General features: G+C 37.7%; 1 protein-coding gene across 2 annotated transcripts in view; it reads left to right on the forward strand.

Moving 5' to 3' along the window:
• kcnk12 (potassium channel, subfamily K, member 12) overlaps positions 1-20,382 on the forward strand; it is a 41,565-nt gene extending 21,183 nt beyond the window's left edge. For both annotated transcript variants that reach the window (XM_082153443.1, XM_082153444.1), the window contains exon 4: positions 16,205-20,382. In XM_082153443.1, the coding sequence (XP_082009569.1) occupies positions 16,205-17,097 (893 nt within the window). In that variant the 3' untranslated portion in view covers positions 17,098-20,382. The remainder of the gene's footprint in view (positions 1-16,204) is intronic.
• The last annotated feature ends 1,872 nt before the right edge of the window (positions 20,383-22,254 follow it).

Below are 22,254 nucleotides of genomic sequence, written 5' to 3' on the forward strand. Positions count from 1 at the left end.
TAAAATTCTATGTGAATAAATTGTAAAATGTAATTTATTCCTGTGATCAAAGCTGAATTTTCAGCATCATTACTCCAGTCTTCAGTGTCACATGATCCTTCAGAAATCATTCTAATATGATGATTTGATGCTCAAGAAACATTTATGATTATTATCAATGTTAAAAACAATCGTGCTGATATGTTCAGGAACAGCATTTATTTAAAATAGAAATCCTTTGTAACATTATAAATGTCTTTACAGTCACTTTTGATCAATTTAATGCATCCTTGCTGAATAAAAGTATACATTTTTTAATCTAAACTTTTACTTATCCTAAATTTCTCAAAAAAAAATCTTATCTTGTTTCAAGAAATTTTTACATATTTTACGGGAAATAAGATTTAAAAATAACTTTTACCATTTCTCTGCATAAAATACCGGCATGGCCCACTATATGTGTGCATTATACAAGACAATCTGGATCTTTTTGTAAAAAGTCCTAAATCACAGTTCTGTTTTGTAGTGTTAAACTGCATGAATAAAGGACATGAAGCTTTCCAGGGATTTATAACTTCACTTCTACAGCTAAGATATACGCTGTCTCAGCCAGTCTTTCCTCCATGATATCTATAAATATGTCATAGACCTGAGTAATCCTCTGACAGCGAACTGCACAAACAACTTTAAAGTGTCTGTGGCAAAACAAGTCTGAGTCGATAAGGAAATAAAAGCAGAGAGAGAGGCAGCGCTGCTCAGTTTCTCCACAATAAATCAATAGAAGGGACGACTGAGACGTCGAGCTCGCCTCTGTATATTGTGTGTAAAATTAAATACTGAAAGACACTCGAACAAACCAGACTGTGTTCAGGCCAGATGGCCACTAACAGGGAAATATCTAATGCAGGAAAAGCATCTCCATCTGTTCAGCTTTAGTGAATGTGGACGCAGAGCTGGAATTGGTTGGTTTTGGATGTTTGCTGAGCTGGTGTTGCAGTCGTCACTGATGGAAACCCGCAGTGTCAGTCTTTCCTCCTTTTCCGCAGTCATTCCAGTGAAATCTTCTTTTCTTGTGCCGCCATGAGAATGATGAGGGTAAGACTAAATGTGACCCTGGATCACAGTCGCACGGGTATATATGTGGCAATAGCCAACAATACATTGTATGGGTCAAAATGATAGATTTTTCTATTATGCTAAAAATCATTAGGATTTTAAGTAAAGATCATGTTCCATGAAGATATTTTGTAAATTTCCTACCGTAAATATATAAAACATTTATTTTTGTGAGTGAATGCAGCACAATCGCCAACATAAATGAACAACTTTAAAGGAGATTTTCTCAATGTTTTGAATTTTTTGCACCCTCAGATTCCAGATTTTCTAATAGTTGTATCTCGACCAAATATTATCCTATCCAAACAAACCATGCATCAATGGAAAGCTTATTTATTCAGCTTCCAGGTGATACATACATCTCAATTTCATAAAATTGACCCATGTGACCGGTTTTGTGGTCCAGGGTCACAAATGTGTAGCACTTTTTGACAAGTTTTACGCCCGTTTCACACATACTCCGTTTGCAGTATGTGGTGCATATTTTCTTCCGTACCCATGTTAACAGGTCAGAGCATTCACACTACACCTGGTTGCAGTCCTGCGATCCGTTCCAGGTGCGGTGTGTATACAGCAGTGCAGAGATCGTTTCCGCACCTGAGTCTATTTCTGCTGTGCTGCACACGCTGAATTAAAGTGACAGCGCATGGTTCGTGGTCAAACTGAACACAGATTGACATGAAAATGTAATTTCACCATAGATGCATTTAATTAAATAAAATGTAGTAATCTCACCATAAATGTATGTAATTAAATACTACTATTTTTTAATACTAAAGTCATCTTTTTACTTTAAGACCGGGGTAAAGCAAAGAAAACTACAATTTACCCCAAACATGCAAGATTTATTGTATAAATGCAAAAGAAAAGAAAAGACATGAGAGTCGGACGTTTTTGTCAATTTTAAGTTTTAATTTAAAATGTTTGCGATTTTAATATAATTACATGGTTAAATATTTGATCACTTGCTTGAGCAACTTAATATAGCCTATATAGAAGTAATGCATGGAATAATAAGCCTATTGAATTGTGTTTAAACGTACATACGTCCATTAAAGAGTGTATATGTGGACAAAGAGAATCGCAATGCTGACAATTTTTTTTTTTTTTTATAAAAGTTGCTGCATAACTTCTGGATTTGAAATAAAAATCGTGAGTAGGCCTATGTGTTTGTGGTACAGCCGTGGATCAGTTACGCACTGCAAACGCAGCATATGTGAAAGCACTATAAGCGCGTGCTGCTCCTGCACGGCATACGTTATAGCTGTTTTCCAGCAACAGTGCAGATAAATTAATAAATGGTGACCAACGCATTTTGGATTCTGCTGTTTATCTCACTCTTTTGACCGTTTTTGAATCGTTCAGTGAGCTTATGTTCAAATGCAGTCGGAGCCTCTTTTTTTAATGCAGCATCTTCACTTGTTAAAGGTCCCATGACATGAAATTTCCACTTTCTGAGTTTTTTTTAAAATTAATATGAGTTCCCCTAGCCTGTATATGGTCCCCAAGTTTCTAAAAATTTTAATCGGTGTAAATCGAGCTTTTGCTATTTTTCTCTGCCTTTGAGAAAATGGAAGCTCAACCGGGCTGATCTTGAATCTCCTCCTTATGACGTCATAAGGAGAAATGTTACCTCCCCTTTCTCTGCTTTGCCCGACCAGAGAATATTTCTCGCCCATGAGAAAATGAGCTAGGAAGTAGAACGCGCGCGCGATTTTAGTTTGTCCACGAGAGATATCATGGCTTTTGAGCGAGCGAAGCATAATAATTGCTCAATAATTGGATGTACAAATGAACATCGAATGGTCAATACAGAGCTGGGCTTGCTGAACGTCGGACAAGTAAGTCAACAAATTATATACAAGTGTGTTGCTTTACTGTTTATGGTTACCTAGCTTCTTACACGTAGAATGTGGCTGTCACATTAGCTATGCAGTTACTTGCGCTAATGTAAAGGTAGACAGCATCAAGTTACACATACTGTAACGCGAGTGTTGTACATTTCTTTGTTATTTGGATAACCGTTTTCCTGTTGGTTATATGGCGCGCGCGATATCCGCATTTCAAGATCGCAGAGCTTGATGTAATTGTAATAAGATAAATGACAGACGTTACAGATCTCTCATGAAAAGGCAACAGTAGGTTAGCGTTAGCTACATGATGATAACTGTAAACCATCCGAATAAAGTACCGTATCCAGACATAATATTTTAAACTAACCATTCGGAAACGTCCTGCTGGAGCCGCTGAGTTGCAACTTCTTCATCCGTTGCTTCTCCATCTGGATCAGATTCTGGGTCAAACTGAAATGCTTGAACGACTGCGTGTCTTCGTGCCATTGCAATATATCCAACATAAACAAACATGCATGGTACCGTTGCGCAAGATGGTCAAGGCCACACCCGCCCTCCACCTTACCCTGCCTTTCTCCTCCTCATTAGCATTTAAAGCTACAGACACCGAAACGGCCCGTCTGAAGGAAGCTCATTCTGGGACTGGCTTGTAGTGGCTATAATTCTGCACCGAGGCTGAATTTTTGGAAAGAGATTTCAGATACAGTACTAAGGACCACTAAGGACTATATTAAAGCCTACAAAAAGTAGCATGTCATGGGACCTTTAAGCTTTGAATGTAGTATGTATAAATGATGTATAAATCTCAATTTCATCAAATTGACCCATGTGACTGCTTTTGTGGTCCAGGGTCACAAATGTGTAGCACTTTTTGATTTACGCCCATTTCACACATAATCCGTTTGCTGAACTCTACTGTTCGAACGCTGCGTTTCGCACATCTCTGTACGCTAGGGTTGCCAACTTCAGAAAAGAAAAATGCGGGACAATCGTGGTTCTTTATAGGAAAATAAGGGACACTCAAAATATTTGTACTGTATCACACAGTAGCCTATATGTCATTTCAGGTTCGTATGTGTTTAAAAATGTCTCAGATATAAACACATTTGTTTTGCTTAACCTATTTATGTATGTTCTTCTAAAATGAATTTTAAGGTCACACAAAAAAGTAACATTACACACAAACCATAGCTCAAAATAATAGCATTTATCTGAAATAGAAATCTTTTGTTACATTATACACTACATTTTAAAGAAATTAAAGAAAGTAATAGCATACTTTTCCCTCAGGAAGATTTCATGTTTTCTAGCATGGCTGGATGGATATTGGACTCATGAACAATAATCACAGTGTTTGAATTCACCAAAACTGATTTACCGAAATCAAAACCCGGCCGGACAGTGAAAGGGATTTGCCGTTTGCGCGAGTCTGGATTCTCCGGATCGAACCGGGAGCGACAGCAGAGGACTCTGTTCGCAAATCAAACAATAATTTGTCCCAAAAGAATAATTAATTCTCAATTTAGAGTTTGTTATTCGTATGGTCTGATGCGCGTGAGTGTGGGCTGTGATTGGATGATGCGGTGTCGTGATCATTCTCAAGTGTCGTGTTGCTGTTGTATCAGTCAGTGGTTAGATCAGCGTAGCAGTCTATTTAATCGGGACAAGGGAGGTCCCGTACGGGACAAATAAATTGGACCCAAAATACGGGACGTCCCGGCTAATTCGGGGCAGTTGGCAACCCTAACTGTACGCTCTCGTTGAGGTGCAGGTGAGCTTTTCCATTCAAAGGCTGTGTGAACACCCATGTCTGAACACAGTATGCGCTTTCCCATTCAAACACACACACTTCCTGAAAAGTTCTATACAATTACATGAAGCTTGCAGAAATCTGGGTAATATTTTGATGGTCACCTTCAGACATTCTGTAGACTTTAAGTAACATTGCTTCTACTAACGTTGCAACTAACACTCTAATGAGGGTTAGGATATTCATTGTATTTGAGAGAGATAAATACTTCTTTGATTGCAAAAATACTTTATATTTTTAAAGATGACCCTTCTAGCCAAGAGCACAACTCACAGCGTGTGCCCGTCGCGCTCTAGAAAGAAACATTGCAATATAGTCACAGATGCTATGATGCATTTCCAACTAGTTTGAAATTTGGCCGACCGTCTCTGACAAGCAAAAGCAACAGCCAATGAAGATGTGATAGAGTGAAGCATTGAGCCAAACCTTTGCAAACGTCTCTCTCTCCTTTTCCCAGTTCTGTGTAAATCAGTGCTGAAATAAAGTCCATGTTGTGTGTGTACATTTACATTTATCCAAAGCGACTTACAGTGCACTTATTACAGGCACAATCCCCCTGGAGCAACGTGGAGTAAAGTGTCTTGCTCAAGGACATACTGGTGGTGACTGCTGGGATCGAACCAGCAACCTTCGAATTACCAGTTCAGTGGTTTAACCCACTAGACCACCATCTCCATGTTGTCCATGTGTATGTTGTCAGCTCTCGTTACTATGTGACTTGCATAACAGTACAGTAAATGCTTTTATTGATAATTTACAGACAGTCGTGTATGAAGAGATCGGCTGATTTCACCATTGCTGGTATTGATCGGATGCCTTACATGTGGCAAGCCACCATATAAACTCATAAACCTTACTGTGCAAAATCAATAAATAATAAGTATGCTTCGTTGCTCACATGCAGGGGATTTTTCAGTCTGCTAGCACAGCAAAAAAAAAGTTGGATTTCTTAAGGTCACGTTGACTTGCTGCATGAGATACTAGCACAAAAACTTTAATAAACTGTAGACCAGGCAAGAGATATGACATACATTTTTTTAAACTACTATTTTTTACAGTAAAATTGACATTTAAATATGTGACCCTGGACCTCAAAACCAGTCACATGGGTCAATTTTATGAAATTGAGCTTTATACATAAATGAGCTTACCATTGATGTATGGTTTGTTAGGACAAGTTGGACTATCTGAAAATCTGGAATCTGAGGGTGCAAAAAAATCGAAACATTGAGAAAATCTCCTTTAAAGTTGTTCATTTATGTTCACGATTGTGCTGCATTCACTCACAAAAATAAATGTTTTATATATTTACGGTAGGAAATGTACACATAAAAGAAAAATCGATCATTTTGACCCATACAATGTATTGTTGGCTATTGTCATAAATAAACCACCGACTCGTGACTGGTTTTGTGATCCAGGGTCACATATTATAAAAAATATATTGTATTAAAAAATGTTGTATGTATATATTTCTTTATATTAAATTGCTGTGCTTTACCAGATTTTCTGTCACACTGTTCATGAAAGAATTGCTGAGACAGCATTTATCTCAGCTGTAGATGTAAAGTGAAAATCAATGTTTTAAAATGTTTGTGAGAATATTTTTAAGCTGGTAACAAAATATTTCACATTGCACAGCTGCATAACTGTCTCTAAGTGAGTGTTTAATGATATAAAATACGTTTATATAAAAAAAAAAAATTCCAGGTAACTGTTGAATTTTTTATTTATTTTATTTACCTTTAAAGAACGACTATAGCCACCAAAGCAGTGATTGTGTACCGTTTTACTTCCACCGTGAATTCAATTTAGAACCATATCTTCTTGTGTTGTGTTTTCAAGGTCTTTAATTTTGTTCTTGCAACATACATTCTTCAAAATAAAGCTTATTTACTGGCATCAATGGTTCCATGAAGAACCTTTAACATCTATGAATTCTATACCAACTACCAACATTTTTTAAAATAATTTTCACACAAATGTTATGGCCCCTGGAATATTTTATTGTATGAATATCTGACCATGCAATATATCAAAAGAAAGAACAAAAGTTTTATTTTTGCTTCATGCATTCTTTTTTTTAATCAACACTTGAATGTAAGTTTCATAAAAAAGCAACATTTGGAGCAAAAAGCTGAGAAAAGCAACAAAGTAATGCTTTTATTCCTTGTTTCTCCTTATTTTATGTTCAGCAACAAAAAAAAGTGTGTTTGTGTCCCCATGAATAATCCGACGCATGATGTGTACGAGGGCGAGTGATGGGCAGATGGTGGTGTAGTGAAGAGAGCGAGCCAGATTCTTCTTACTCAGCTTCTCCTCCCCATCTCACCCAGGACCCGTTCTCCGCAGACCCCCTGCACTCCAGCCGGTGACTAATGATTTCCACAGGAAAAAGAAAACAGCCCATCTCTATATTTTATGTATCTGGCTTGATACTCAGATCCCTGAAGACAGCAGGACAACTGAAGCGGTCTCTGTCCAGGGCTGCGAAATGCCAGATTGGTGACATTATGCCTCTTACTGTCACTGCGAACAATGATGTTTTTATGTGCTTGCTGGCTGTGTGTGTGTTTTTTTCAGAGGTGCTAAATAGCTAGACTGTGCTGGCATATTGTGAGGCAAAGATTGCTGCACGCTGCATTGTGTTTGGAAACGAGCTAAAACCATCTGTCGCAGTGAAGCACTCATATGCTATTCATTTCTTAAGAGAAAACTGACTTGCTGCATGACATACCAGCACAAACACTGTAACACACTGAAGGCCAGGCAAACGACATGATGTTTACCATATTTTACAGAACATAAGAACATTTATCTGAAACATACCGTGACTTATATTCCAAAGCAACAAGCAAAACATTGGATCGGTGCCAGATGATGAGAGAGGAACACGAGCCCAAGGTTATTTGCACAGGCCATTTACATGGTGGTAGTTTCAGTTTTGCTTTAAATAAATGTGTTTAGACTTGGCATTTATAATGCATGTTGTTTATAATGAATGCCACTGTAATTTGTCTTATACATATATTTTTCATTCGTGTTCTGTTTTGAATACTGTTCAATTTAAAGTATTTGTTGTGGATTGAGCAGAAAATTTATTTGAATAATGTTGATAATGTTGTCAAAGTCCTCATGTGGTGAAAATCAAGCTTTTAATTTAGTCTGTCTTAATATGTCTATGTGGTGTTTTTAATGTGCTTTGAGACAAAGCATGTGTAAATTCATAAGTCGACAGCATTGCTGAGTATTTTCTCCTTAAAAACACGGTTTGAAATCGCTGGTGTTTCTGACGTCACAAACTACCTTGTAACCAATCAGATCAACGTGTGATCGTCAACCAGTGGATCTCTGAGCTGAGTGAGTGAGTGGAGGCGGGGCTCATTTGCATATTCATAGAACCACGTATACTAAATGAGGCAAGGGTGTCGAGTTACATTCAAGATATTTTAAGGCATGAATAATTTTTTTCAAGGATTTTTTTTTTAAATATGTAATTTTGGTGATCAAAGATGAGTTTTAAGGGATACAATTATTGACTACAGGGGGACTTTAAATGTTTTATTTTATTTGCCAGTACTATTTCTCAATAGTTAAATGGTTTGGTAAAAAAAAAGCAGTATTCTTACACTATATATGGTACAGCTTTTTTGTATATGTACGAAATGAAAACAACCCAGACTTATGGTAAAATATGCGACAAGAGGGGTTAATTGTCACACTTTTTCTTTCTCTAGTGAATGTTTTTCAGGGTAGGTTTATTTTTGAAAGTCAATTTCTATATAGATACTCTTGAACTCTTGGCTGCAAAAAAAAAAAAAAAAAAAAAGCTGAACATTTCCAACATTATTGAACAGACAGAGTTGGTTGAACACACATTGACTGTATAGTGGGGCATGTTGTCACAATTGATGCAATAAATTGGCACACTCCAATAATGTCCCGCTCAGACTTTTTTTTTTTCATTTACATTCATGCATCTGGTAGACGCTTTTATTATCCAAAGCGACTTACATTGCATTCACTATACATTTTATTAGTTCATGCATTCCCTGGGAATCAAAACCCATGACTTTGCCGTTGCTAGCGCCATGCGCAACTGTTTGAGCTCTAGAGATGAATATAACCGTCCTGTAGCTCAAACAGTAGAGCGTTATGCTAACAACGCCAAGGTCATGGGTTTGATTCCCAGCGAATGCATGCATAATGCATAAAATGTCAACCTTGAATGCAATAAAGCAAGTCACTTTGGATTAAAGCGTCTACCAAATGCATGAATGTAAATGTCCTGTTTCACTTGCAAATGCGTTATATTTAGTAGAATTGTCCAGTTAGTCCATGCTAAGAGCATCTTCGTCCATTGAAGGCCATTTAAAATTATATGCGTATTCTGATCTTTCAAATCTCAGATATTCATTATGTTTTTATAGTGGACAATTTTCGTTTTTGTCCTCTCTTTCTACACTCCTGTGATTCACATACTCGTTTTCCACAGGAATTATAGACCTCCTTTGGTTACTTTACAGAAGTAAAATGTGTTGTGCATTTTGATTAATGTTGCTCGCTAATTTTTAATTGCTTTGATAATTAACATTAATTTCTGAAAAGAGGCTTTTATTGTCATGCAGACCTCAAAACGAAATATACATCTGGAGTTTCTTTAGAGTAGTGGATTGTTTCCAGATTGTCCTGAATATCAAATATATATAAGATCATAAAGCAATGTCATTGTTGAGTTGCGCAGCAGCTTTGAGTTGTAACCCTCCACAATGGCGATGGATGTTGCAGGTTATTTTGGGAGTGTTTGCTTCTCTCCAGCTCTGTCCCTGAAGTCTCTGGAGATCCAGTCTGAAGTGTTGGCTCTGAAACAGCACACAGAATCGATGCTTCGGGGACGGAGGTAACTGAGATTTTAATGAAGGAGAGCTGGACAGCCCTTGGCAGACGAAACCTCAATGCCCTCTTAACAAGAACACTCTCCAGGCCAGTGGAAAAACGAGTAGGGTTAATTAATTAGAGATGAACGGCCAAGAGGCTAGATTTGATTCTCTTTCTAAAGACCCCCGCTTGACAGTGCCGTGTGGTTTCATGCCCGAGCGATGAAAGGAGAGGCTGCTGTGCATCAGGACGCTCCCCTGCTCAGCCTTATTATTATTATTTTGTGTTGTGCGTATGTGACTATTGAAGTCGTACAGTGTTTCCTAGACAGAGAATGTTTTAGTTGTGGTTGTTGGATAATGTTTCAGTGCCTCCTGAGGCTAAAAGTGTTATCTAACCGTCCAGAAGGCATCATAGGGTGTTTCCATGGGCATTTTTGGTTCGGCAGACTTTGTATTTTTTTTATTTATCTAACTATGTCCAACAGCTTACAGTATATATTGTGATTTTCATTGTAAACCTTTTTTTATATATTTTTTTATTTATTATAAAATTGCTGAAAATTCCTTTGATTTGCTAAGGCTGATTCAAAGTAACTAAAATAAAACAAAATTATGTTACAATTACTTTGTTTGTAACATTAACTGAAATAAAATGTAACTTAATTCAGCTAGTTGCCAAGGAAACATTTCTAATTTTCATTTAGTTTAACTTGATGTACTTAAATAACTAAAACTTTATAACAACTATATAGAAATGTTTTTAACTAATAAAATGACAAAAACAAAACAAAATTACCAAAAATGTTGGTTTCACTTTATTTTGATGGTCCCTTCAACACATTCTGTTGACTATAAGTTTTTTTATTTAATTTTATTTATAAGTATTGTATTTTATTTATCCCGAACAGCCCTGCACATCACTAAGTAATATTTTCACACTTTTTGAATAATTTGACAAAATGTTAAGCTTGATTGGAAATTACACAGAATAATATATATTCTGTTCACAAGTGATATTTGTAATATTTGTGGTTTAGTGATAAAGTATTTACCATTTACCGTTTATTTCTCATATTTCATCTATACTTGGTAAACAGGTGCAATATCTTTAAGGGGGAAAACCTTATTATGAGCAGTTATATATATATGTGTATATATATATATACATTTTGTTGTGCTTGATAGTTGGAAAATCTCCCATAGACTTGCATTAACAAGGCAAGTCACCTTTATTTATGTAGAGATTTTAACAATAGATTGTTTCAAAGCAGATTTACAGAGATAACAGGAAAATAATCTAACAAAGATTGTTTCCAGAAGAAAATAGCGTCACAGTCCAGCTTAATTAAGTAAGTTCAGTGATGTTTCATTTTTGTTGTAAAAAGGTTATTCATTTAGTTCATTTATATATATATAGCCGCTCTGGAGAAAAGCGTGATGCCATCGTCCAGCTCAGTTTAGTTCTCATATAATGCAGGCAGATCAATAATATTTTTGATTATTAAGTTAAATGTCCCCGACTAAGCAAGCCAAAAGCCAAGGCAACAGTGGCAAGGAACCAAAACTCCATCAGTGACAGAATGGAGAAAAAAACCTTGGGAGAAACGAGGCTCAGACACTCAGTTCTCCTCTGGCCAACGAACGAACAGTGTATGATTATGACTCAGGCAGCATTACAGGTCAGAAGTCAGATTGGATTAGAACATTCAGAATAATATCCAGTTCCATCAGGTTGAAGATCGGAGTCACACCGGTATGGAGACGAGTTGGTTGAGGATCAGTGCCGATCGTGTCGATGAGGCTCATCGGTATGTGGGTACTGTATATAGGGGTAATGCATCCAAACAGCCGATATAATGAAATGGGGCTTATCGGTATGTGTGTCCATTAATGTGTGGGCTCTGGATGGAAAAAAAACAAGGTCTGGTGCTGGCATCATTGTGGATTTTGGGTGATAAAACGAGGGCTTTGTACTTACTGGTTTGTTACCTCTCAGTTCTTGGGTAAAGCTTTTTTAGCCTTGTTCCTTGAAAGAAACAGCGTAGACCCGACTTTAATTAATTCCAACACGCATTCATATTATTCTTTTATATAAGTGCCAGGTTTCCTACGCACATTTATTACGAACCCAACTAAAGCTCAACTTTTTTTTGATAATTATTGATCTAGAGAGTCCATAGAATTGCCCTAGACTGGTCTGGTTCCGATCGGGCGAAAAACATAGGACTCGTTCGCAAAAGTAGGTTTTAAACATGTTCGTGAATATTTAATGAACGGTTTGATTGACAGCAATGGTTCTTGATGTTCAATCACTGGGAGAGTCTAGTTGACACAATCTCTGTTGTCATGTCCAGGCGCAGGTCCACCATCTGATCTGGATACGGCCCGAATCCGGCTGATTACAGTAAACCTAGGAATAAACAGAAAGACTAACATTAGCGTAGATGCCATTCTTCTTATGATGTAACGAGTGCATCGGGTGGTATAGGAATTACAGAATGTTACTCTACTATGCAATGAACATACTTGCGTTGTGCATGAAACAACACATGAATTCAAGCTTATATAACCAGAAGTGTTTGCGTTCACATAAGCTTACTTGAAATCTTAATGCTATTCTTTTTTCAGCAGAGTTCATTGTGCCTTTTTCTCTTTCTTTCTCTCACTTTAATCAGTTGAAGTGGCAAAAGTGTTGCTTAAAAAAAAAAGGGCTTTATCTTTTTCTCCCAGGGATTTTTTAATTATTCAGAAGACTCTATTCGCTGATGTGTTCCAGATGCAATCCTCCAGAAAACATCCTCTTTAATATATAGCCCTCTAAATCAGTTCCAGCTACCTGTCAAAGATGAGCTAGTTTAATCACTGGGATGTTCGTACATGTGGCAGCATTGCTGAAGGTCAGTCTTTATTGGAATAATCCATTTTGGGGGATATCAGCTAAAACAAATTCCCAGCATTCGCAGTCAAGTCAAGTTACAGTCAATGATTTTTCAACCTTCATCTGGACAGCAAAAACCATCACATTCTGCAGAGAAATCTCTGAAGACTTCTTCTGAGAGCACTTAGCTACAGTAACTCATAACCTTATATTAATACATATTAACATAATACTGTTCAGCATACTCGAGAATCTCACAAAAATGCGATTTTTTTTTTTTTTTTTTTTGTCAGCATAAATTAAAGGCATGCAACTACTGTGTTTTGTAAAATTGGTAACACTTTAGTTTAGGGTCCAATTTTCACTATTAACTAATTGCTTATAGGCATGCATATTAGGCTGTTTAAGCATATATTAATGCCTTATTCTGCATGATCATATTCTACATCCCTTAAAGCCCAATATAAACTTAACAACTACTGTACTAACTATTAATAAACAGTAATTAGAAGTTTATTGAGGAAAAATGTGTAATGGTTAGTTATGAATGAGAATTGGACACTAATATAAAGTGTGATCATAAAATTTAAATAATGAACCATTTTATGCATCAAAGTAATGAGAATTTGGGGAGGAAGTTTAAGGGCCCTATTTTAAGGATCTGAAACGCAAGTATCAAACGCGAAACGCAAGTAACTTTTTGTGGCGGATCTCGGACACTGTTGCTATTATACCAGCGGGATAAATGACTCTTGCGTACTCAAATCTAAAATGTGTTGGTCTGAAGTAGCTACATTACTCATAGGTGTGGTTTGGGCGTAACGTGAAATAAACCAATTAGAGCGCCATCTCACATTCCCTTTAAAAGCAGGTGTGCTTGTTCCATGGCGGATTGCTATTATAATGGCGGATTGTCTTGCCACTATTGGTCAAACAGGTTTGATCCGTCATTACTACAATTAGCCTGAATAATTTGGGTAAATGTGTAAGCTAGATTTATGCCTATTATTTCACATCTTCATGGACACCACAAAGATTTCCCTCGTGTGGTAATATTTTTCCTTGTAATTATGTATAGTTTGCAAAAATGGGAACCACTGCGTCTGTGTTGATGAGATAAGCAAAGTGTATGTGCGTTGTGCACACGCTACATTATGGCCAAGCATGCGCCCTTAAAATAGCATCTGAATAACGCACCTCTGACTTTAGACTAGGTTTTCCCTGGTCTGTGGCGGAATTGTTTTCTGAAACTGCAAAATAGCACCAGGGAACGTTTGCGCCGGAACACGCCTCCTCTTTTCGCTGATCCGCCCCCGGGAGCGCAAGTTCATTCCCTAATTTACTGACGTGCGTCTGTGGAGGGAAAAGTCCGCTGTGTGTCGGGTGCAAAATAGGAATGATACATGCGTCGGTGTACAAAGTCATGTCATGTTCTTGACAGATTTACCCTTACAATCTCAGAAGGCACAAAGGCCTTAGGGCAGTACCTTTTTTAAAAGTCAAGTCAAGTAACCTTTATTTCTATAGCGCTTTATACAGTACAGATTGTATCAAAGCATATTTACAGTGATAACAGGAAAATGATTTAATGATGCAAACGTAGTTCATTTCGGCTGTACGGCAGCTCTAAAAGAAAATAGTGTCATTATTCAGCTGACGTCACTTCAGTGTTGATTCAGTTCTGTCGAAAAGATCATCAATTATTAAACTAGTTCATTTCATCTATAAAGCAGCTCTGCAGAAAACAATGATGTCATCGTCCAGCTCAGTTCTTTTCTAATCCAATAGTGTCAGTGCAGTCAAATCAATAATATTGATCTGACTGTACTTTTGAATAATAAGTGACCACCTCTGTACCTTATTTACCCCTGGAGGGTGCATTTTAGACCTAAAATGGTACATATTAGTAGGGTTTTTTTCTTTTTTTTTAAAGAGTACCGCCCCAATGACAGCTTTTGTACCTTTTTTTGGTAACACTTTACAATAAGGTTCATTAGTTAACATTAGTTAATGTATTAACTAACATGAACTAACCATGAGCAATACATTTGTGACTGTATTTGTTCATCTTTGTTAACATTAGTTCATAAAAATACAGCTGTTCATTGTCAGTTCATGTAAGTTCACAGTGCATTAACTAATGTTAAAGGGATAGTTCGGCCAAAAATGATATTAAACCCATGATTTACTCACCCTCAAGCCATTCGAGATGCATATGTCAATCATTTTTCAGACGAACACATTTTCAGTTATTTTAGAAAATGTCTTAGATCTTTCAGTAGTTATAATGTCAAGTTATGGGGTCCACCTCCTTCAAGTCCCAAAAATGTGCATGCATCCTTCACAAAAGTAATCCATCCGGCTCCAGGGGGATAAACGAAGGCCTTCTGAGGGTAATCCGTGCGGTTTTGTCGTAAAAATATACATATTTAAAACTTTATAAATGAAAATAACTGGCTTCCGGCAACGGTCGACGCGCGTTCACGGGAGATGGATGCCGGCGTATGACGTAGGACGTAGCGTAGTGTCGTTCTACATCACGACGGTTCCTACGCTACGTCCTACGTCATACGCCGGCATCCATCTCCCGTGAACGCACGTCGACCGTTGCACATTTTTGGGCCTTGAAGGAAGTGGACCCCATAACTTGACATTATAACCACTGAAAGATCTAAGACATTTTCTAAAATAACTGAAAATGTGTTCGTCTGAAAAATGATTGACATATGCATCTCGAATGTTGAAAATAATATTGTAGGATTGAAAATAATCCAAGATATTTTAAATGAACAAAGATATTTTCTTTACTGTTTCCATCCCCTCTTTCTACCACAAGGACCATTTGGAGTTCCTAAAGGCACAGAGGTTTCTGATAGTGATCTAGGCCTGTAGGCCAACATGTTTGTACTTTGGGGGTCGATGAATTGTCACACCTTTAGTACAGTGGGGGAAGTGTAATTATCTGATTGGTCAGTTTGAATGTCTCACATTTGGGTTTTAGTCACATGGTCGGGAAAGGATAAAAGAAGATTGAAACTGTTGCTCTGGCTCTCTTCTTCTCTGGGTCCCTTTCTTGGGGCTCTCTCTCTTTACCTCCTCATTCCTCTTTCTCTCTCTCTCTCTCTCTCTCTCTCCCTCTCTCAGGTAACATTTTTCATATATGCTGGGTACAATTAATAATATAAGTTATCATCATCTCATACATATATTTTGTAACTATTTTAAGTGTAACCATAACCATATTTTGTCATTAAACCTTTTCAATTACAACTAATGTGCTAACTAGTTTTGATTTTGTATTGACTTTGAAGTGCTACCTATTGCAATACAATATCGTCACTCTCTATAGCAACGCTCTCCCACAAATATGAAGCTATTGTAACTGCGCTTATTTCCGTCGTTGGTATAAGTGGCAGTGGGTGGAATAGACAAGAAATGTGCAGTTTTCTACCATCTTGCTAATAACGTTTCTTTAGTCATTCGGCAAGTCTTGCAGCATGAACCACTGCAGGAATCCACCCTTCCAATATTAACAAAGATTAATATATGCTGTTTAAGTGCAGTTCATTATTAGTTCATGCTAACTAATGAACCTTACTGTGAAGTGTTACCCCCTTTTTTATATAAGAATGTATGCTTCTGTAGCAGTGCTCATTGTAATGAGCTCTTTTGGTCTTTTTCTCCGCAGGATTCGGGATGACCACCCCTGTGACGGTAGCTGGAAAGATCTTCTTGATCTTCTACGGTCTGTTAGGTTGCGCGGCCACCATCCTGTTCTTCAACCTGTTTCTGGAGCGCATCATTACCCTGCTGGCTGTGGTGATGAAGGCCGTTCGTCTTCGTCGTCTGAGGACCAGTGGTCTCCTCCCGCCGGGAATCTGCCAGGACTTCGCTGCGAGTACGTTGCCAGGCTGGAAGCCCTCGGTGTACCACGTGATGCTCATTCTGGGTTTATCGGCCATCGTGATCTCCTGCTGCGCGTCGGCCATGTACACTCCAGTCGAGGGTTGGGCGTACTTGGACTCGCTCTATTTTTGCTTCGTCACCTTCAGCACGATTGGTTTCGGGGATTTGGTGAGCAGTCAGAGTGCTGTGTACGGCTACCAAAGCCTTTACCGGTTGGCTAACTGTCTCTTCATCTTGGCTGGAGTGTGTTGCATCTACTCTCTCTTCAATGTCATCTCAATCGTTATCAAGCAGGTCCTCAACTGGATGTTGGGGAAAATGAATTGCTTGTGTTGCCAACGCTGCAACAAAGCAAACGCTTTCTTGGGACGCCGCAATGCCATCAGGCCCGGCTCACGCCTCCGAAAGGGACGATTCGGGCAAACGCCGGACTCGGACGGGCCTTGCGATAGTGACACGGAGGGCCGTAGACTCTCGGGTGAGATGATCTCCATGCGGGATCTGACGGGATCCAATAAAATCTCACTGGCCATTATGCAGAAACAGCTGTCGGAGTCAGCAAACGGATATCCCAGAACGGTCTGCGGAAGCTCGAGGCAAAACGGCTTTTCCGGTGGCGTCGGTGCTCTCGGCATTATGAACAACCGATTAGCAGAAACCAGTGACTCTAGGTAGAGCTAACTTTAGCCTAAACAGGGTAAGCATCTCAAAAAACGATTATCTTTAGCAGTAAAACCTCTCCAACTCTCTCTGGAAGTAACGCGGTTTGGATTTGCGATTGATTTAGTTTAAATTTCCCGACTCTGTCTTGAGCTTGTGTAGAACAGCATGACATGCATGAACTGTGTAGGATATCCATTAGGGTTTTTGGACTGCAGCACATGATAGGAAGTAATGGTGCATTCAAATCATGTTAGAAAGATCGTATTTACGAGTTAAATGCACATGAACGGCACCACAAAGTCATAATTACGATTAGAGACACCGAGTGAGAAAACATGTCGGATGCAGCGTCTGTTATTTTGTTTCAAAATAATACTTTTTTTAACAATAAAACTAAGTTGCATGTACAAAATACCCCATAGTAAAATATCATATACTAGATAATTTTGATAGTATTGTACAATTACTATAGCATATATAATAAATCAATTTAATGCACCTTCATAAATTGATCAAAAACATAAAAAGTGAAAGCACACCCAAAGCGCATTCTTTATTCATTTTGTAAATGTAGTTAAAAAACATCATGCAGAAAAGGCCATCTTGCTCCGACCAAAGTTATTTGAAAGCACCTGACGTTCCCAACTCGTAAATACGAACTTCCCTGGAGGACTTGCTCGCACCACAAGTGACTTTACATATTCAAGTAATCAACCGTTTTCTAGAATTTGTAGACAGTACTGTACTACATTAACTAAACCTAAACAAACGCTCTGAAGTTAGGCTTGACTATTCAACCAGTGGCTATTCATATGAGTAGAGCTTTTCAAATCTCTAATATGTAGAAGTAGCATCCTTTTTACTCCGTTCGGATAGCACACTCGACTTACAACTATGCATCATCTCCATGCCGCAAACATTTTAGTTTTTACCAGTGCGCATACTTATGCTGTGCATTAAATGTATGTACTTCACTCCTCAATGAAAAGTCCTTACTTTTAAGTGTGTGTTTGTATTTGGACATACTGCAAAATCTCAAAATAACACACAGGCTCACTTGTTATGTACAGTTTGTTCATGCACCTAGAACTGATGATGGATATTATGCGAGCTAATATGCAGCATTACTCAAAGAGAAATGTAGAGCAAAAGCTTATTTCTATACTTGCATATGACGACGTTACAGTCTGCAGATTAGAAGTTGGGAGGTTTGTACTGTATAAGCGAGTGCATTTACGGTACCCCCTTCAAATCGGTGTTCCTGTCAATAGGGATCACATGGAAAAGAAGTGCCACTGTTGGAAAAATTCAGCTGAGGGTTTTACACCCTCGCATAGTAACATGATGAGATGCACCAATGAGAACTTCAAAGCCAAACTCTGTTGTTCCCCAAAGAGGAGAGAGGAGGAGCTGAAGAGATGGAGTGAGACAGAGTGAAGGAGAATAAAGTGAAGAACCCCTGAGAGAGAATATGAGCCATCTATCAGCGCAGAACTAGACTTCCAGCGGAGCTCATCTGCCAGACCGAACGTTAGTGCCCTCAACCCCTCCGCTATCATCTTATAGAGTGAGGAAATGTCCGCTTAGATGATATTTTCTACACCTGTCCTGAGAATATAGTGTGGTAGGATGCCTGGTTTTCAACAGAGAAAGCTTCTTATAGAACAGTCTAGAAACATTTAGAAAGAAAACCAGCTTTGTGCATGCTATATTGTTCGACACAATGAATGTGTTTACATGCACAATCCTGCACTGAACGCAGACGACGTGAGCTTAATGAGATTTGCGTGAAATGCACATGAGATTTTGAAATCATTTTCCTCAAAATGTAAACAAGACATGCACAAACTGAGTAAAGCAACAAAATGCTGTGTGTGTTTACATGTGAAGTGGAATGGGTGTGATTGGTTTAAATCAGTTTTGCTTTAACCTTTTGCAACCTTCCCAGTTAAAAGAACATGTTTTCGACATGACCTTCGGTCACGCACGTGAATGCACTCATTAACATACTTATTACGATTCTGCTTTGCATTTAAATGGCTTGATCGATATTCTGTCAGCTTGTTCAGTGTGGACGTGACTGTGTAACACTGAATCCTGATCGTTTCAAAATCTGTGTGTTGGCAGTCTCATGATTTGCACTATTTCCTTTTTCACAAGCAGATTTTTGATAATTATCAATATTTCGTTGTGCATGTAAACACACTCAATATAAGCTCATATACTCATTTGCCCTCATTATGTGCAATTTTGAAACATGATTCTGCACTGGTAAACGCCACAATGCATTACCGCTCTTCATGCATAAAGCTGAACTCTTTAATTAACTTCTGTTGCTTTACAACAAAGTCATTCATGTTGTGTCTCACATCACCAACTCTCACTGAAAATGAATGACTTCCGGTTGCTTTCTCACTGCAAATCTGCCTTTGCGAACTTCCCCGTTCCCCAAATTGATAAATTAAACTGCTTTAATAAAACAAGCACATAAAGGGAATATAAAAGACCTGGTTGATGAATTGCAATAGATGCTAAATGAGCTGTCGTGCAGCATGTGTGTGTGTAGCAGAAAAGAAACATGTGCTAGTGTGCAAATCCTGACATAGGAAGAGTTGAGGAGGGAGAAAGACAGGAGAAGAGAGGGAAAGACAGTCCCTCAGGGTTGATAAAGCATCAGCACAGATGTATTTGCATTAACTAGCTCTCTCCAGGTGATCTATAACATCTCTGCTCAGCTCTCTTCTGCTCCAGAGACGCACAGCTTACATTAGCTGTCTCATGTCTGCATTCACAACACACACAAACGCACAAAAAACACACACAGCACACTCTCTACCTATACTCTTATCATCAGTCTACCTGTATGTAACTCAAACGTCAATGTAAATAGTGCGGTGCAGTCAAGCAGAACAATTTCTGATTCTTTTTGCATATTGCAAAAGGGAAACCGTGAAATGACTGAAGATTTCGGCTCTTGCTTATAATATACAACCTCAGGTAGTTCAAACTTCTGATAGTTTTTTTGCATGCTACTATGGTAAAGCCATACGAGAGCCTCTTGTATCTCTTATAGGTCTATTTTTATATACAAATATGTTCGTGTATTACATCTGGCAGTGTTGGTGGACTCGTGTTTGAAATGTAATGAAGACCAGGGGTGGGCGGTATGAACAAAAGGATCAATCACATCACGAGTATGTTTATGTAGCGGTATATATCATGTCAAAACTGGTGACTGGTTTCTAGCTCATCTAACTTGGTAATTAGCTGGTCCAAAACCATCTTGGATCCGCAAGAAACCAGTTACCAGCTAGTCGTGCCATTTTAAGGTGGTCATACTGCTTTTTGCATGCTGTATACCGTATATAGTATTATATATATATACTATTATAGTTTTATCCAAATTATGAATTATCTTTTATTTTATATTTTTAGTTTTTAATTAGTTTAAAAAAATTGTCATTTTGTTACTTTTTAAATTTGACTATTTAGGTTAAATTATGTTTATTTTAAAATTTCTGTTTGATTTTTTATTTATATCCAGGTAGTAATTTTAGTGCTTCAACTTTCAAAAAAAAGTTTTTAGCTAATATTTATATTTTATTTTATTTCCGCTATTTTGATTTACAAAACATGTTTTATAGTAGTTTTAGTTAATGATAATATACCTTATACCGCTGACCCCTAATGAAGACCCACAAATGTGTAGAAGACTGCTAGTGACACCATGAACTGAACATATCATTGCGCATGAGTGATGTACAGAAGAGAGAGTTTGAGATGCTAACATTACAATGGAAGTGCAACTCAAAACGAATCTTGGTTTGAGCTTGTGAAGGAACGAGTTTCCGCAAACCTTGAAATATTTAAAATAAACGTATTTAAGACTCAGTTTGTTCTCTTAAAATGCATGCATGGCTCGATATCTACTGCCTTATTTTGTTCCTCAACCACATGTAACTATAATGTAGATCTGACTTAACTCTGTACAGTAAATCTTTTGCCTTTTGCAAAATGAATCTCCATTGATTGCAATGGATCTAACTGAACTGAAGTCCTCCATTTTCCCCAGGAGTTGGGAGATCTGGGAATTTCACAGTTGTATATCTTCTCTTTTTTTTGTAGCCTATATAAAACAGACTCAAATAACCTGTCCATCATGTTTTCCTTTGTGTTTTTACAGCAATATATAAAGTCCAATATCATTGTCACAAAGCTTTCGATCTTTGTAATGTGGAAACCAGGTTTAGATTACAACGGCTTTCTGATTAAAATTGTTTTGGTAAATGCATGAAAAAGACATCAATCAGAGAATGAAACATGAAAGGAACTTTCTGTAAATGGTTTCTTTACGTGTTTATACTGAATTTTAGTGACCGCTGCAATTCTAACATACATTTCTTCGCTCACACTCACAGTCAAGGTCAAATTATTGTTAGTGGAAGTTTGTACGAATTAATTAGCCACTAATTAAGCAAAATGTAAAATATTTACAAATTGGTGTTGGAGAAACTGATCTTCTTGCCCATCCAGTATTTTTACTTTCTATATCTCAAGGTATAATGATTTTGTATTTAAACAGGTTGTTGGTTAGAAGATAAGCAGTTAACATAAATGATATCGCTGGAAGCTTCTATACAAGGTTTTATCTTGGCTGTGAGGTTGGAGACGGTCGTAACATTACGTTTTATGACAGAACAAATAATGCAATGTTTCATGGTAGAACTGTAAGATTGAATATTTAACTCTTTCCCCGCCAAAAAAAAGTTTCCCCGAGAATATTTTTTTTTTATGAATATTTGAACATGCAATATATCAAACAAACGAAATAGCTATTTTTCTAGCTATTTGTTCATGCTTTATTTTTATCAACACTTGAATATGGGTAAGATTTATTTTAAAAAGCAAAAAAAAAATAAAAAAAATATTGGAACAAAAAGCATTTTTGTCAAAGGCCATTTTCGGATTGGATTCAGAACGATGATCAAAACACAGAGTAGATCGAGTCCATCAACACCCCTAAAGCTTCACAGTCCTGTCTCTCGTCCTGGGTCGACATTTCATTCAGTAACACTAGACAGTTTTGATTTATATGCTGTTTGATTGCGTTATTTTACATGTTTATATCGCTTGTTTCTGCTTCTTCTTCGTCTGTGGAGACTCTGTACT

The sequence above is a fragment of the Leuciscus leuciscus genome (assembly GCF_965113295.1).
Source record: "Leuciscus leuciscus genome assembly, chromosome: 22".
Taxonomy (NCBI): Eukaryota; Metazoa; Chordata; class Actinopteri; order Cypriniformes; family Leuciscidae; genus Leuciscus; species Leuciscus leuciscus.